Source organism: Anomalospiza imberbis, chromosome 23 (genome assembly GCF_031753505.1).
Source record: "Anomalospiza imberbis isolate Cuckoo-Finch-1a 21T00152 chromosome 23, ASM3175350v1, whole genome shotgun sequence".
NCBI lineage: Eukaryota > Metazoa > Chordata > Aves > Passeriformes > Viduidae > Anomalospiza > Anomalospiza imberbis.
In genome coordinates this window covers 7,465,894-7,481,415 of record NC_089703.1, presented here as the reverse complement: position 1 = coordinate 7,481,415, position 15,522 = coordinate 7,465,894, and the positions used below count along the sequence as shown (strand labels likewise).

Sequence of the window (15,522 nt, the reverse complement as noted above, 5' to 3'; positions counted from 1 at the left end):
AAATTAGGAGAGTTTATGTCAAATAGATACATATTTGGGTAGCTTTTTCAAAACTACTTTGCTTTGACCTGGTCCTGCTCATATTTAAGTTACTTTCCCCCACTAATTTCAGGGAGAAGTGGGGTGGAGAAGTGAGAGGAGCAGCAGGGAAGCTGGAGGAAACCAGACATGACAAGTGCTGAAGCAGAACTTCTCAGCTTTGTGGAGGCTTCTCGCCAGATGAGATCACAGCTCCTATGGAATCCTGTCTGCTTTTATTTCCTTAATATTTGACTTTCTTGCTTCCTCAAGAAGCAGGAATTGCTAATCCTCAGTCCCTGCTGAGGGACACAATGCAACAGGGAGGAACAATGAGCGCCTCTAAGTGCGGCCACAAAGCCAAAGCACCCCAGTGTGCTGCAGGACAGAGGGGCTGTGAACACAGCAGCCTGGCCAGGGAGAAACCCTGCCAAGCCTGCCCAGGGGACAATCAACGAACCCTCCCCAGCTGGAAGATGGGGTGGAAAAGGGAGTAAAAGAGAGTGGGATGGAGGAGAAAAGAGGCGTTCCCCAGGGGCACTTTGCAGGGAAAAGAAGTAGTTATCTTCATTTCAGTCCCTTCTTGAGAAATGAGATAGCACAGCCAGCATAGCACTTCACACACTGCAACACGAGTAAATGAGGCTGCTGGATGAAATGAAGCCCTTCATAAAAAAGAATTTTAAAATGTAGAATCCAGGTATTTTGCTTTACATTCACCTGGAGAGCAGAGTCGTGCCGCGATGTCTCCTCTCACAACTCCTTTGCCTTTCCTGTTTCAGGACAGGGTGCTGGATGTGAAGATGCCTTAAAGGATGGGATATATGTAACGGGAGCACTAGGATGCAGAATTTACTCCCTGTCCTTCTTAGAGCAACACTCACAACCCCAGATGAGTGCTGAGTTACCCCTGAGGCAGCTGAAGGTGACTGTCTCTCCATGAGGGGAGCGCCCCTGAAACCACAGTGCCTTACTGGCTGACTCGAGTCCTGCCGATGCGGGAAAGGGGCCACTCCCCACATCCCTGCACTGGTGTCAGAGCCGGCCGTGCTGGTCCGGGCCTCCCGAAAGGCTCCTCTGGCAGGGCAGGGCTGGGAAAAGGCTCCCGGCAGCACGGGCAAGCAGCACCCTCTGCTGCTGGCAGAGCTGGCTCCAGAGCGGCTCTGGGCTAGCAGAGGGGAGCCGAGGAAAGGCACCCGCAGCGGTTCCTCCGCAAACGAGGGCTGCTCTGTGTGCTGGACACTGAGCCAGGGCTGCTGTGTGTGCCGGACACTGAGCAGGGTCAGCTCTGTGTGCTGGACACTGAACCAGGGCTGCTGTGTGTGCCGGACACTGAGCAGGGTCAGCTCTGTGTGCCGGACACTGAACCAGGGCTGCTCTGTGTGCCGGACACTGAGCAGGGTCAGCTCTGTGTGCCGGACACTGAGCAGGGTCAGCTCTGTGTGCCGGACACTGAGCAGGGTCAGCTCTGTGTGCTGGACACTGAACCAGGGCTGCTCTGTGTGCTGGACACTGAGCAGGGTCAGCTCTGTGTGCTGGACACTGAACCAGGGCTGCTCTGTGTGCTGGACACTGAACCAGGGTCAGCTCTGTGTGCCGGACACTGAACCAGGGCTGCTCTCTGTGCCGGACACTGAGCAGGGTCAGCTCTGTGTGCCGGACACTGAGCAGGGTCAGCTCTGTGTGCTGGACACTGAGCAGGGTCAGCTCTGGGTACCAGACACTGAGCAGGGTCAGCTCTGTGTGCCGGACACTGAACCAGGGCTGCTCTCTGTGCCGGACACTGAGCAGGGTCAGCTCTGTGTGCTGGACACTGAGCAGGGTCAGCTCTGTGTGCCGGACACTGAGCAGGGTCAGCTCTGTGTGCCGGACACTGAGCAGGGTCAGCTCTGTGTGCTGGACACTGAACCAGGGCTGCTCTGTGTGCTGGACACTGAACCAGGGCTGCTCTGTGTGCTGGACACTGAACCAGGGTCAGCTCTGTGTGCCGGACACTGAGCAGGGTCAGCTCTGTGTGCTGGACACTGAACCAGGGTCAGCTCTGTGCGCTGGACACTGAACCAGGGCTGCTCTGTGTGCCGGACACTGAACCAGGGCTGCTCTGTGTGCCGGACACTGAGCAGGGTCAGCTCTGTGTGCTGGACACTGAACCAGGGCTGCTCTGTGTGCCGGACACTGAACCAGGGCTGCTCTGTGTGCCGGACACTGAACCAGGGCTGCTCTGTGTGCTGGACACTGAACCAGGGCTGCTCTGTGTGCCGGACACTGAACCAGGGCTGCTCTGTGTGCCGGACACTGAGCAGGGTCAGCTCTGGGTACCAGACACTGAGCAGGGTCAGCTCTTTGTGCTGGACACTGAACCAGGGCTGCTCTGTGTGCCGGACACTGAGCAGGGCCAGCTCTGTGTGCCGGACACTGAGCAGGGTCAGCTCTGTGTGCCGGACACTGAGCAGGGTCAGCTCTGTGTGCCGGACACTGAACCAGGGCTGCTCTGTGCGCTGGACACTTGGACACTCAGCGAGGGCAGCTCTGTGTGCTGGATCCTCGGCTCCTGCAGGAAATCCTGTGCACAGAGAAATTCCGTGTGTGTGAGAGCAGGGCCAGCTCCCCACTGCAGGAGAGCCGGGGGCAGCGGCTGGCATGGAGCTCATTGCTGCAGCACCCTGTGCCAGCCCTGCAACACTGCAATACCTGTGTCAGTTCTGCAACACTGCAGTACCTGTGTCAGTTCTGCATGGCTGCAGCACCCATGCCAGCCCTGCAACACTGCAGTACCTGTGTCAGTTCTGCACCGCTGCAGCACCCATGCTAGCCCTGCATTGCTGCAGCACCTGTGTCAGTTCTGCACCGCTGCAGAGCCCTTTCAGCTACGTCCAGGGAAACCAGCACGTGTGCATCAGCAGGAGTGCAGAAGAAAACGTCTGATTTAAGTCCTGCCATGCTCCCCTGCCAGGAGAATGGAGTGTTCCCCAAGGCACTGGGATGGAGCTGCTGCTCCTCCTCCCCTCCCTCCTGTCCTCTCCGAGGGTGAAGGGTCAGGTGGGATTTTCCTTTGGCCATCAGCTGGAGGCCAGGACTCAGCTCCGGGACCTTCCACAGGGCCCTGCCAGCCCCGAGCCACAGCTCTGCTCAGCTGGAACTTCAACTGCACCCTCTGAGCTCAGAGTCCAACACGCAGCTCTGGGAACTCCGTGCTGTGGTGACAGCGTCCATGGAAATGCAACTGGCAGGAAGTGTGCATCAGGGGAGGCTTTCCTGGCCTGGCCATTCCAGGACCCTGCACAGCACCGCGTGGTCCCAACTTCTCACCTTAAAAGGGCTTTGGCTGCTCCTTGTTTTGAAAAGTCCTGGCCTTGTCTGGATGAGACACCAAAAAAAAAAAAAAAAAAAAAAAAAGCAAGAGTCAGAGTGAACATTTAATAGTGCAGTGACATTGTGCACTTTGCACAACTAAAACCCTAAAACCTCACTCACCAGGACAGGGAAAGACCACCCATCTCTGGAAGACATTAAAAGACACTTCTTGTTAAAAACGATTTATTTTTTATAAATATAATTCTCCATTCATTAAACAACATGAAAAGAATCACAAAACTTTACTCGTGGGGAAAAAAAAAAAAGATTTTACAATTTGATTTATAAAAGTTGAAGTGAAAAATGAGTTATTTCCAGTTTTCTGTAAAAAGCAGTTTTCTGTAAAACATATAATCCTACCATTGAATTGTAGGAATGCACTTGACATTAAAAAAATTGATAAAAATTAGTATCAATAATCACTTATGGGAGAAACAGACTCTAAGAGTTACTCCATGGAGCTGCCTTTGCAAAGAAAGATTAATACAAGCTCTCAAGAAGGTGCACACCTTCTATTAATAACTTTCACAAAATAAAAATAGCCCTGCTTCCTTGGCCTACAGCCCAGTGGATTGCTACCATTCCTCCTCATCAGATTTGTTGCTCATTTAACCCTTCTTCCCATCCAGTCTCTCTCTTTCCAGTCATAAATTTTGTAGATTCAAAGATATTTGGTTTTCATTTAGCAAATGCTAAGTATTAAAGAGTTTAACAGAAACTATCTGTGTGGAAGAAAAATATACCTCTGAAAAATCCCCCAAACAACCCAGATAGCTCCATTCACCAAGGAAAACATGTGGAAACTTTAAATGCATTTTAATAAAATCTCCAATAAATTTTGGGGTGACCCACTAGATAAAGACTTCACAAATAAATGCTATTTTCAGCTGCAAAGAACAGTAGCTCCCTGGGGAAAAAACCCATGTGCTTATTTCAAAGTGCAAATAAACCTTTCAGTGTTCATTTCAAGAGGTGCCAGCCACGTATTATCAAGCAAGTGTGCAAAAAAAAAAAGAAAACTCTAATGCCACAGTCACCTGTAAGACAGGAATAAACTGTCATTCATAACAATATAGTTACTCTCTCATCGGTCACTTTTTCACTAAAACTTGTTCCCTCACACCAAACACAAAAGAACCGGAATGAAGTTAGCATGGGCATTTTTGTTTGAAAATAAAAGACTTCTCTGCTGGCTAAACCCAACAATTCCTCTGAGCACCAAGCTTTCCCTCAGTAATTATTGCCCCGCTGGCAAACAGCAGCTCTGTGAGCTGCCGTACTCCTCAGCCTGTCCCCCTTATTTCAAGAGCCCCCAGAGCAGTCTGTCTTCGCTGCCCACGCCCCGTGGCACTGCCACCCCTCCGTGGACGCAGCCAGCTACTGCTCACAGGCTCAGCCTCTGCTGCTGGGCACTTGGCAAAGGCTCGGGAGGGCAGCGAGCTCCCAGAGCAGGGTCAGCTTGGGGCAGGGTGGCTGTGCTGCCAGGGCAGGCCAGCCCCAGGCAGAGGCTGCACGGACGGGGCTACGCATCCACGTGCACACCAGCACCGCTGCCCCGAGACAACGAGCCTGGCGCAGCCAGGCCGAGCAGGGCAGGGGATCAGTGTGGCACTGCTGCCTGTTAGCCTGAGAATTAGGTAAAATCAGAAAGCATTTGGCAGGCGGTGGATTTAACAAGTCTCCCGAAGTGCCTGTGAGGTAGTTACGTGCCAGTAAGCACAAAGGCCTGACAGGAAAACTGAGGCACTTCGAGGTGAAGTCCTTTGTCCAAAGTCTCAGTCAGAAACCAGAGCAGAGCCAGAAAGGCTCTTGGCTCCTCCTGAGCTCTGGCCACTGAGCCCAGCTCCCCCCAGGCTCAAATGTCAGAGGTGCTGCAGGCCTGGGATCTCCCAGGAGGCTGGAGGCGTCAGGGGTGAAGCTGCTGCTGGCAATGGAGGAACAAGGACATCGTGTAGGACAATCCAGGCTGTAAAGGCCACGCAGACAAGGCAGGAGGGACCCTGTGCAGGCATCACCCCAGCAGAGCTTCATAATCCACGTACCAGACCAGCTGGCCAGCGCTGGGGCTGACGCCCGAGATCGGCCACTTCCTGGGCTCGTGGCCCACCCTGCTGAGCAGCGTGGTGATGTCGTGCTTGCCCTTGCCCAAAACCAGCACAAACACCTGCCTGGCCCTGTTGATGAGCGGCAGGCTGAGGCTCATCCTCTGGTGAGGCTTGACGGGGCTCTCAGTCAGCACCACGGTGGCAGCCCCTTCCAGGCCGTTTTCGGAGCGGGGGAAGAGCGAGGCCGTGTGCCCGTCCGTGCCCACCCCCAGCAGCACCAGGTCGAAGCTGGCGTTGGCCACCAGGGCCACGATGTCCTTGGCGTAGAGCTCGGCGCCGCCGTCCTCCTCCACGCACAGGCGCCGGTTGAGGTGCACGGGCATGGGGTGGATGTTGAAGTAGGGCACCCTGACGTGCTGCAGGAGGTGCCTGTGCAGGCCCTGGAAGTTGGACTCGCTGTCGGTCAGGGGCACGCAGCGCTCGTCCACCAGCCACACGTGGCTCTGCCGCCAGGGGAAGCCGTGGTGGTGCCTGGCCAGGCGCTGGAACAGCCCCACGGGGCTGGAGCCGCCCGACAGGGCCAGGTGGAACTGCCCCGCGCGAGCCACGCTCCTCACTGCCGCCTCCTCCATGTCGGAGGCCAGCCGGGCAATCAGCTCCTCCGCCCAGGCCGAGACCAGGGGGCTCTGCCGAAACTTGGACTGGATCGCCCTGAAGTCACTTGGCATCTGCCCGCCGGGGTTCAGCAGCTCCGCTGGCTCTGCCAGGGCGAACGCCACTCCCCCGGGCACCATCTCGAAGTCCAGGAGCTGCTGGTTCTCCACGCCCCCGGGGTAGAGGCGCGGGGGCTGGCGGGAGGTGCTGTCCAGCAGAGGGGTCCAGAAGGCCCAGGAGGCCAGCAGGTTCTCCGTGGTGATGAAGAAATCCTTCCTGCCGTGGTAGATGTTGGAGATGAGGACAGAATAGGCATCCCTCTCTTTCACAGGGATGTACATGTAGAAATCAGACAGCGGTTGTCCGAAGATGTGCAGGTCTGAGCGAGCCCCTGCTTCTTTCCAGCTGTCTTTGGGCATGACAGGCTGGAAGAGGTTCCTGCTCACCAGCACCGCAGGGGTGTTGAGGGCACCGTGCCCGAAGTAGAAGATGATCTGCTTGGGTTTGCACTGGCTGTGCCCTGCATCCCTCAGAGTGCCGCTCTGAGGGCAGTAGGCCCTGTTCTTGAAGAGGACGCGGGCGTAGCCCACCCGCTCATCCAGGGCCTTCCCGGAGGTGAGGAGGAACGGGACCCCTTCCCAGCGTGGGCTCTGGCTGTGGATCAGCACTCCTGCAACGACACACACCCCACCACACCTGAACAGCAGGCACTCCTGGGGCACTCCATCACCTGCCCACTACTCGCCCTCCTCAGCTCTTTTGGTAGCCACGGTGTCTCTAGCTCCACATTCAGCCCTTCCATGACTTCACTGCCTACCCAGAACTCGATGATCTTTATGGTCCCTTCCCACCCAGGCCATCCATGATTCTCACTCCCTCCAGCTCCCTGCTGTGCTCCCTCCCAGCTATCCCACTTGTTCAGCCTCCTTTCATCTTGCAGGAAACCAGTTTCTGAGCATGAGCATCATTTGGACAATTCTCTTCATGTTCACAGCATGGCTGGAGATGGCCTCGTGGTTCACTCATCACAGAGAACAAAGCTTTACCCCTCAGCTGCGGAGAGCAACTCGAGTGTATGGAAAGGCAAAGGCGCTTACAGGCCTTCTAAAAACAATGCAGAGATTTTATAATAATGGGCCTTAGCTCTTACACTTCCCCTTCCCCGGATCACTGGTTAACTGACACGACAACAGCTTTATCTTGCCCAGCTCCCAGTTTCCACGTCAGTGGGTGCCTGGGCACATCCCTGAGTCAGCAGTGAGCCCCAGAGCCACGGAGCTGGTACTGCAGGGCTCACAGCTCCTGCTCTCCTCAGCTCTGACTGCTCCCCTGGCCAGCGCCCAGCCCAGACTCTCACCTGCAAAGGTTGGCGTGGTGCTGACGTAGCCCCGTGCCTCCTGCAGCTCCTCCTGCACCTGGCTGTCGTAGGCCTGGTACTGGCCCAGCACGGCGCTGCTCCTCTGCAGCCCCCACAGCGACTGGAAGGCCTGCAGCTTGTGCTGCACCACCTCCTGGGCACTGCTGACGTTGGCAGGGAGCTCCATGACGAGGAACATGAGGGCCTCGGTGAGGTGGTTCTGCAGCACGTCCCGGATCACCCCGTACTGCTCGTAGAAGCTGGTGCGGCCTGGGCGCGGCGAGGAGGCAAAATGCTGCTCAGGAGCCTGGTTACCCCATCTGCATCACAACGTGGGGCCAGGAGAGCACAGCCCCAAGCTCCTCTCCTCCCCACCCAGCAATTAACCTGAAGCAATCAAGCTCAGGGAAGCTGTGGCTGTCCTGTCACTGGATGTGTTCAGGGTCTGGGTGGACACAGCTCTGGGAAACCTGTCCCAGTGAAAGCTGTCACTCCTTGTAGCAGGACGAGATGGTTTTCCTGTCCTCAGAAGGCTCTGGCTGAGCCATGCCCTTGGGAGACAAAATTTCGTGCACAGAGCCACGTTTCCCTTTCCCTGCCTGGCTTCTCATGCAGGTGGGAACAGCGGCAGAAGGAGAGTGCACTTGTGGAGTGACTCAGGGCTGTGTGCCACCAGCAGCAGGCTGCATCACGACCACAGGCTTCCCCCACTGACTGATCATTTATCTCCCCCCAGGCCAAAGGCACATTCAGTAACGGGATCAATGCTGCAGACTTGCTGGGAGCCAGCCTGCCAGCTGAAGCTGAACAGGGGAAAAAAGACATCAAGTGACAAATGACAAAGATGTTCAGAGAGGGGAGGGCACAGGGAGGGGCTGGGGCTCTGCACAGACAATGCTGCTCTCCCTAAATCTCTCTGCAGTGCACCCCTCTCCCACAAACAGGCTCAGGTGAGCTCTGGGCTGCCAAACCAAAGATCACCACTCCAAGTCTGACCAAACTGCATTAACTGAGTCTGGTGGCTGAGGGAGGGAGGCAGAGGTAAAGTGAGTGGGAAGCAATGCTGCTGGTGCAGCAGCCAGGGCACCTGCCGTGGCAGCTTTGTGCTGAGCACTGCAGAGGGGATGCTGCAGCATTGCAGGCAGGCAGTGCAGCCGTGTCCTTCAGCAGGAGCCCCACGCTGCCTCTCTGGGCTGGGACTGTCCCTCTGCAGTGCTCTTCCTAGCACAGAGAGGCAGGGAAAGGAACAGGCAGACAAACCCAGGCTGAGCCAGGGACAGAAACAGCCAGGCAGGAGGTGCACGAGCACCTCCCAGAGAACAGCACCAAGGCACACTTGGGGTGAGCCTGCTGGCTGACAGGACAGCTGAAGTGGCCTCAGACTGCATCAAGTCCAAATCTAGCGCTGTTCAACAAGAATTGGTTTAGAAAGGTCAGCAATGCCCCCAGAGCTCTGCAGCAGAAAAAGGTGGGGAGTTCTGCCCCTGCTCCCAGACGAATTGCAAATGGAATTTTTTTTCTTAGAGGCAGCAACACTACCTGGAAGTGAGTCAGTCTCCAGCACAGGAAGGGTAGGACAGTCCCTCTCTGTTTCCAGGGAGCAACACGCCATTCACCTGTTCCTTTTATATTTCTGTACCAGCACCACCTCAAGGGCCACCTCCCCATGATTAAGGAACCTGCCAGCTCTCACTCACTCACCCTGCACACTGCCTCACCAACCTTTAGCATCCACGGTCTCCTTCAAGACAACCTCCACTCTTTCCACATGATGGCGGTTCCAAATTGGGCCCAGAAGCTGTCGGTTCTGATCCCGAAAAGGCAGGATATGGGCCACTGCCTGTGAGGGGAAAAGTTCAAGGACCCAATAAAAACTCAGCAGATTCCCACAGTGCCTCTGCCTCAGTGCCCCACCCAGCAGACAGGCAGCAGAGCAGAGTGGGCCAGAGAAGAGACAAGCAGCAGGAGAGCCTGCAGTGATGCACAGTAGCGTCGCCAGTGGCTGTCCAGAGCAGACATTAAAGGTCTTTCTGGGGCATTTTGAGGTTTCATGTGAAAAGGCTGAACTACAAACTACAGAGCACTCAGTTTATATCTGTCAGAGGACAAAGGGCTGAGTCAGACCATCCTGGGGCTAACGTAAGGTTCCAAAGTGCTGGAATACATCACTTCAGATGCTTACAGCACTAAAGCCATCTGCTCTTTTGGGGAGACAGAATAAACCCCCAGAAGCAAAACAGAAGAAATCCCCCCTCTCAGTGGAGATGCTCTGCTTGCAGCTGGACATGCAGCTTCTGAGCAGAACCTGGCCACACTGCCATGGCTGGAACAGCCTGCTTTAAAGTGTGGCATCACACTCCTGAGAAACAAGGATGGCATGTCCTTGAACACTCCCTCTGGGACAGTGCAGCTCCACATCCTGAGCTGTACCTGCAGCAGACAATCCTTCAGGGCAGGAAGAAACCTTCCCCTAAGCATCCCCCAGAAGTAACATCCCATCAGCTCCTTATCATATCAAATGAAGGAGTGCTTCCAGAAGCCATGGCTAAGCAGAGAGGCCTGTGTGGAATGAGACGTGGAGCTGGGAGAGGACAGGTGCTGCTTACTCAGCGAAACCAAAGCCCTGACCTTGGGGAGGAGGCCAGAGGAGTTCTGCATCTCTGCTCCAGGCACAGAGCCCAGCCTGCTCTGCAGAAGGGACCCTCATCACCCCAACAGAAGGAAGCCCTGCTTTGGTCTGCACATTTCCTCTGCTCTCCCAGGACAGAGAAACAGGACAGGATTCCAGGAGCAAATGCAGGCTCTGCATCACTAAGAGAGGCTCCGCATGGATTTGGGAGGGGAACAATGCTCTCACCAGGTGCAGACCCAACCACCAGGAGCCTCCCAGGCACCGAGCCCCTGAGGCTGGCAGGGGCCACGCACTGCTCACCTGCTTGCCCAGGTAATGGTCCACCCGGTACATCTCCTCCTCCCTGAAGAAGCCTGCCAGCTCTGCAGCCAGCTGCTGGGCCGACTGCAGGTCGTGGCCAAAGGGCTTCTCCAGCACCACACGCAGCCAGGCCCCGGCGCGGGGCCGGCAGCTGCTGTTGATGTGCCCGGCGATCTCCGTGTAGGCAAACGGCGGCACGGAGAAGTAGAAGATCCTGCCAGCCTCCTTCAGCCCCTCCTGGCGAAGCAGGGTCTCGATCTCTCTGTTCAGAGCTGTGTAGTTCTCAGCAGTCCTTAGCTGGTGGTACTGGCTCAGCTTCAGGAACTGGTCCTTGAGCACGGCACACCTGTTGGGAGCCTCGTCGGCGGGACAGGACAGCTTCTTCAGCACGTCAAACATCAGCCTCTGCCCCGGCTCCAGAGCTGCCAGGGCAGCCCCGTGGAATGTGAAGCTGTGGCCACTGCTCACTTGGTCCATGTAGAGCTGGAACAGACCCTGCCACAAATACTTCTTGGCCAAATCCCCCGTGGCTCCCAGCAAGACCACGGAGATGTGGCCCTGGGACGCTCCAGCTGGGGATGGGAGGGCTCCCACAAACAACACCGTGCACAGGACCCTTCCCAGCATCTTGGGGAGAAGAGGCAGAGCCAGGAACACTAGAGGTCAGGAATAAAAACACAAATCATTCCATATTGTAGCACTGCAAAACACAACACAAGGTACCTGCTTTCCCCAGGAGAGCCAGGGGCTTCTGCCTGGATCCTCCACCCAACAGCCTCTCCTCCCCTCCATGATCTGAATCCAGGCAATAATCTGGGTTCCTGACAAACCTGCAGCCTCCTCCTGCACACCAGAAGTGGAAGGCAGTGTGTGCTGAAGGCCTTTGGGCAGCTCTGTTCCCACAGCTGAGGGGGTGTCAGTGCCTTAGCACAGGGAAACTGAAACCCATTTTCATCCAAATCTCAGAGCTGGCCACCAAGGAGCACACGTGCCTGCACACTGAGCACACGTGCCTGCACACTGAATCCTGCTTCCAACATCCTGTATGGGACTGGGCTCAGGCACTGCTGCGCTGCCTTGGCATGGCTCCATGTCAATATTGTCAGAGCAGCTCAGGGACAAACACGACCACTGGCAGCCCCAGGCTCTTCTTTCACTTGATGGCTCCTGTGCACCAGAACTGGGTTCTAATGGCTGCTGGGAGACTGGTGTATAAAACAAGTTCTGGGCAAGAACTTCAGTCCTCAGGTTGATGTGAGCCAGTCTAGATGCTGCCTCATGGTGGCTGTGTCTGTGGCCAGGTGACAGCCTGGGGTTTGTGTTCTGCCTCCTGCAACCTCCATCACTGAAGAGCAGGTCCTGTTCTGGCCTTCTCTACTCAGTGCCCATTCAAACCACTGCAGCCAGGCCAAAAAGTCCCTTTGCTCACGCTTATTTATTCAAAATAAAGTTCTTTTAAAGAGAAAAGACACGTTTAGCACTTACACTGAGAAACACAGCAATGACTTTGCATCTCAAGAGCTGTAATGTCACTGAAGAGAGGTTTAGTCACTCCTGTATGGGTGACTAAACCACTGTGCTGCTCTCATTACACCAGGTATTATTTCAGCAGCTCTCACACTGGCTACCTCCTTCCCTTAATGTCATTTTATAACCGGTGTTTAGTTGGATCTGAGCCTTCACAGCACACAATGTTATTTACTTCTTTAAAAACTTTGAGCTCTGGTCAATAAATGGTGATAACTAAACAATTACAAGAAACATCTGGATATCTCTCTCTGTCTGTAGGAATCTTGTGTTTCTCTCCAGCAGACTCACCTGTAACACAGGAGCTTTGGAGACCACAACAGCAGCTGGAGGGTTTTCTCCTGCCCAGCCTCTCCCAGCGCAGATCCCGCTCCTCCTGTGCCTGGGTGTCTCTGATCAGTGGTCAGGTGTGCAGGACAGATAAGGCAGGTTGTTCCCTTCCTGGAAAACGAGAGGAAAGACCCAATTACAACAGAGAAAAAACTAAAAGTGCCTGAGCCAGCAACGTCCCAGCACATCCGTGCTCGCAGCCCTGCCCCACTGGCTGTGCTGAAGCCTTTGGCTGCTGCTTGTGAGCAGGTAAAACACAGGCACGTGTGGCAACTCCTGCTCCCAGCCAGCTACAGCGGGCTGTAATGCAGCCTGTAAGCTTCACTCCTCTCTCCCCAGCCCTCTGCTGTGGCTGTCTCCCCTCCCTCCCTTCTCTCCTTGCTGTTTGAGCTCCGTGGACCCACGGAAGGAACCCAGCAGCACTGGCAGCTGCAAAGGGGCACTGCTGAGGTTCCACCTGCAGAATAAATGATTCTCTGGTTTCCCTTCCCCTGCTGTGGGGTTGTAACACAGATGACAAAGTTCCTCAGTGCAATAAAGGGGTATTTACACTTCCTGAGCAACCTTTGTTCCAGGAACCAGGGGCACTGACACAGCCCTGCTGTGCTGCAGCCAAGAGGCAGGTGGCCAGTGAGGAATGGAAGGCTCTGGGTGGGCCGTGCTGCTCCAGACCCATGGAAAAAAGGGAATTAGCCAGGGAACTTCCTGGCAGATTCAGCCACAGTCACGTGTGTTCCCAAACCAACGGAAAGGCAGTTTCACAACCCTCCCAATTGCAAAATATTGAGCTACGGTGCACAGAATAAACTCAGCAAACCCAGCAGTGTTTGTTTACTGCTTTCCTATCAGCTAATCACCACTGCTCCCATTAGAAAATAATACTCCAAAAATCCCCCAGCCAAGCAGAACAAAGTTACTCAGTCAGGTTTCAAGAAAAGACTCGTGGGCCTGATCCACATAAAGCACGTGAGAGCTTGGCCCAGCAGCCAGGCTGTGCACTCCCTTGCACTGCCACTGCAGCTCCCGTTCACAGGAGCTCATTTCAGGTCTCTAAGGAAAAAATGCAAAAGGCACTTTTTGTTACCGTTGTATCCCCACTGAAAAATAATTACCAGGTGCGCAGCCAAAAGAGCTGGACTTTGTTGGTCCTTGTGGGTCCCCTCCAGATGAGGATATTCTATGATTCTATGGAAAATGCAGCATGGCCTGGGGCTCCCACAGGGCTCTGCACAAGTAACACACGGAGGAAAGGGCTCTGAGATTCTCTGAGGACTGGGGAAACCCTACTGGTGTTCTGTACTGGGAAACACCAGGGCAGGAATGACCTCACCATCAGCTTCTGGAGAAGTCTGAGGCTTAATGAGGAGACTCACATTAAAAGCAAGCTGAGAGGTGCACGAATTCGTGTTTGGCCCTTCTGGCTCTGACTCAGCTTCACTCCATGTGCTCTGGCCCCAGCATCGTGACAGCAGCCACTTCCAACACCCTGGAAAAGCAGGACAGGGGGACCGTGAGGAAACCAGCCCAGTGTGTGGGCAGCGCACAGAACCCGGGGGATGAGCCCACCTGGGACAGGGCTGAGCCCATCTGGGACAGGGATGAGTTCACCTGGGACAGGGCTGAGCCCACCTGGGACAGGGACGAGCCCACCTGGGACAGGGCTGAGCCCATCTGGGACAGGGCTGAGCTCACCTGGGACAGGGCTGAGCTCACGGGTGGCAGTGATGAGCCCACCTGGGAAAGGATGAGCCCACCTGGGACAGGGACGAGCCCACCTGGGACAGGGATGAGCTCAGGGGTGGCAGTGATGAGCCCACCTGGGACAGGGCTGAGCCCACCTGGGACAGGGATGAGCCCACCTGGGACAGGGACGAGCCCACCTGGGACAGGGATGAGCTCACCTGGGACAGGGCTGAGCCCACCTGGGACAGGGACGAGCCCACCTGGGACAGGGATGAGCTCACCTGGGACAGGGCTGAGCTCACCTGGGACAGGACGAGCCCACCTGGGACAGGGCTGAGCCCACCTGGGACAGGGCTGAGCTCACGGGTGGCAGTGATGAGCCCACCTGGGAAAGGATGAGCCCACCTGGGACAGGGCTGAGCTCACGGGTGGCAGTGATGAGCCCACCTGGGACAGGGCTGAGCCCACCTGGGACAGGGCTGAGCCCACCTGGGACAGGGATGAGCCCACCTGGGACAGGGAGGAGCTCACGGGTGGCAGTGATGAGCCCACCTGGGACAGGGACGAGCCCACCTGGGACAGGGAGGAGCTCACGGGTGGCAGTGATGAGCCCACCTGGGACAGGGACGAGCCCACCTGGGACAGGGCTGAGCCCACCTGGGACAGGGAGGAGCTCACGGGTGGCAGTGATGAGCCCACCTGGGAAAGGGCTGAGCCCCGGGCTGTCCCAGCCCCCGAGCACGAGCGGGACCCGCCCGCTGTCCCCGCACCTGGCCCCGGGAAGGCCGGGCCGGTGCCCGGGCGGACCCCGCGGGCTGCGGGGGCAGCGGGGCCGGGAGCGGGCGGTGCCCGCACGGAGGGGCCGGCCCGGGGCTGCGCCGCGCTCCCCGAGCTCCTCTGTCCGTGCCTCCCCCTCGCCGGGGGCCGGGAGCATCCCCCCAGCATCCCGATCCCTCCATCCCAATCCCGATCTCTCCACCCCAATCCCGATCCCTCCACCCCAATCCCGATCTCTCCATCCCAATCCCGATCCCTCCATCCCAATCCCGATCTCTCCATCCCCCATTCCAGCCGCCCACGCGGTGCCGGAGCGGGGAGGCCGGGCCTCCCCTGACCGCCGGGCCCGGGCTGAGCCCTCCCCGGCCCGAAGTGACCCTTTCGGCCCCGGGCTGAGCCCCCCGGCCCGGGCCGAGCCCCCCGGCCCGGCCCCGCCGCCCCCCGCTCACCGCACCGCGCCGGCGGCGGCGGCGGGCCCGACACAGCGCCCCGCCCGCCCCGCGCAGACTCTGTGGTTGGCGGCCGCTCGCGCCCGGCGCCGGCGCTCGGGCGGGAGGAAGAACCCGCAGGGCTGAGCGGCTCTGGGGACACGGGGACACGGAACGCCCCGGGGGGACACGGGGACACGAAACCCCTCGGGGGCACACGGGGACACGGAACCCCCCGGGGGGCACACGGACCCCGCCCAGCACCGGCGCTGGGAGCGCTCGCTTTGCCTGTTGAGAGCAGTGCCAGCCCCAGCCCAGCCCAGTGCCGCCTCTCCACAGCTGGGGCTGGCCTGCAGCTGCAGCACCGCAGGGCAGCAAAGCCCCACTGCAGCAAACTCACTTTTGTACATCGTTTCC

At 57.1% G+C, this 15,522-nt stretch overlaps 2 protein-coding genes across 4 annotated transcripts in view; one reads left to right on the top strand and one right to left on the bottom strand.

The window, feature by feature from the left end:
• ENO1 (enolase 1) overlaps positions 1–15,522 on the top strand; it is a 129,698-nt gene that overhangs the window by 28,937 nt on the left and 85,239 nt on the right. The window lies entirely within an intron of this gene.
• H6PD (hexose-6-phosphate dehydrogenase/glucose 1-dehydrogenase) lies at positions 5,348–13,735 on the bottom strand. 2 transcript variants are annotated; one of them, XM_068171859.1, is made up of 6 exons: positions 13,591–13,735; positions 12,179–12,328; positions 10,361–11,016; positions 9,151–9,268; positions 7,429–7,698; positions 5,348–6,741 (listed from the first exon to the last, which is right to left on the bottom strand). In XM_068171859.1, exons 3-6 carry the CDS (start codon positions 10,985–10,987, stop codon positions 5,384–5,386), a joined length of 2,373 nt encoding a protein of 790 aa, XP_068027960.1. In that variant the 5' UTR covers positions 10,988–11,016; positions 12,179–12,328; positions 13,591–13,735; the 3' UTR covers positions 5,348–5,383. The 2 variants fall into 2 exon arrangements, with proteins under 2 accessions (XP_068027960.1, XP_068027959.1); XM_068171858.1 differs by having other exon boundaries at positions 13,548–13,730.

What these genes read in the sequence shown, in the direction of transcription:
- H6PD (XM_068171859.1), bottom strand. Translation starts at nt 10,987, where the DNA reads ATGCTGGGAAGGGTCCTGTGCACGGTGTTGTTTGTGGGAGCCCTCCCA. An exon ending in GGAGACCGTGGATGCTAAAG is followed by an intron (nt 7,699 to 9,150) that starts GTTGGTGAGGCA and finishes CGCCGCGCCCAG; the next exon opens with GCCGCACCAGCTTCTACGAG. An exon ending in CACCACGCCAACCTTTGCAG is followed by an intron (nt 6,742 to 7,428) that starts GTGAGAGTCTGG and finishes GTGTCGTTGCAG; the next exon opens with GAGTGCTGATCCACAGCCAG.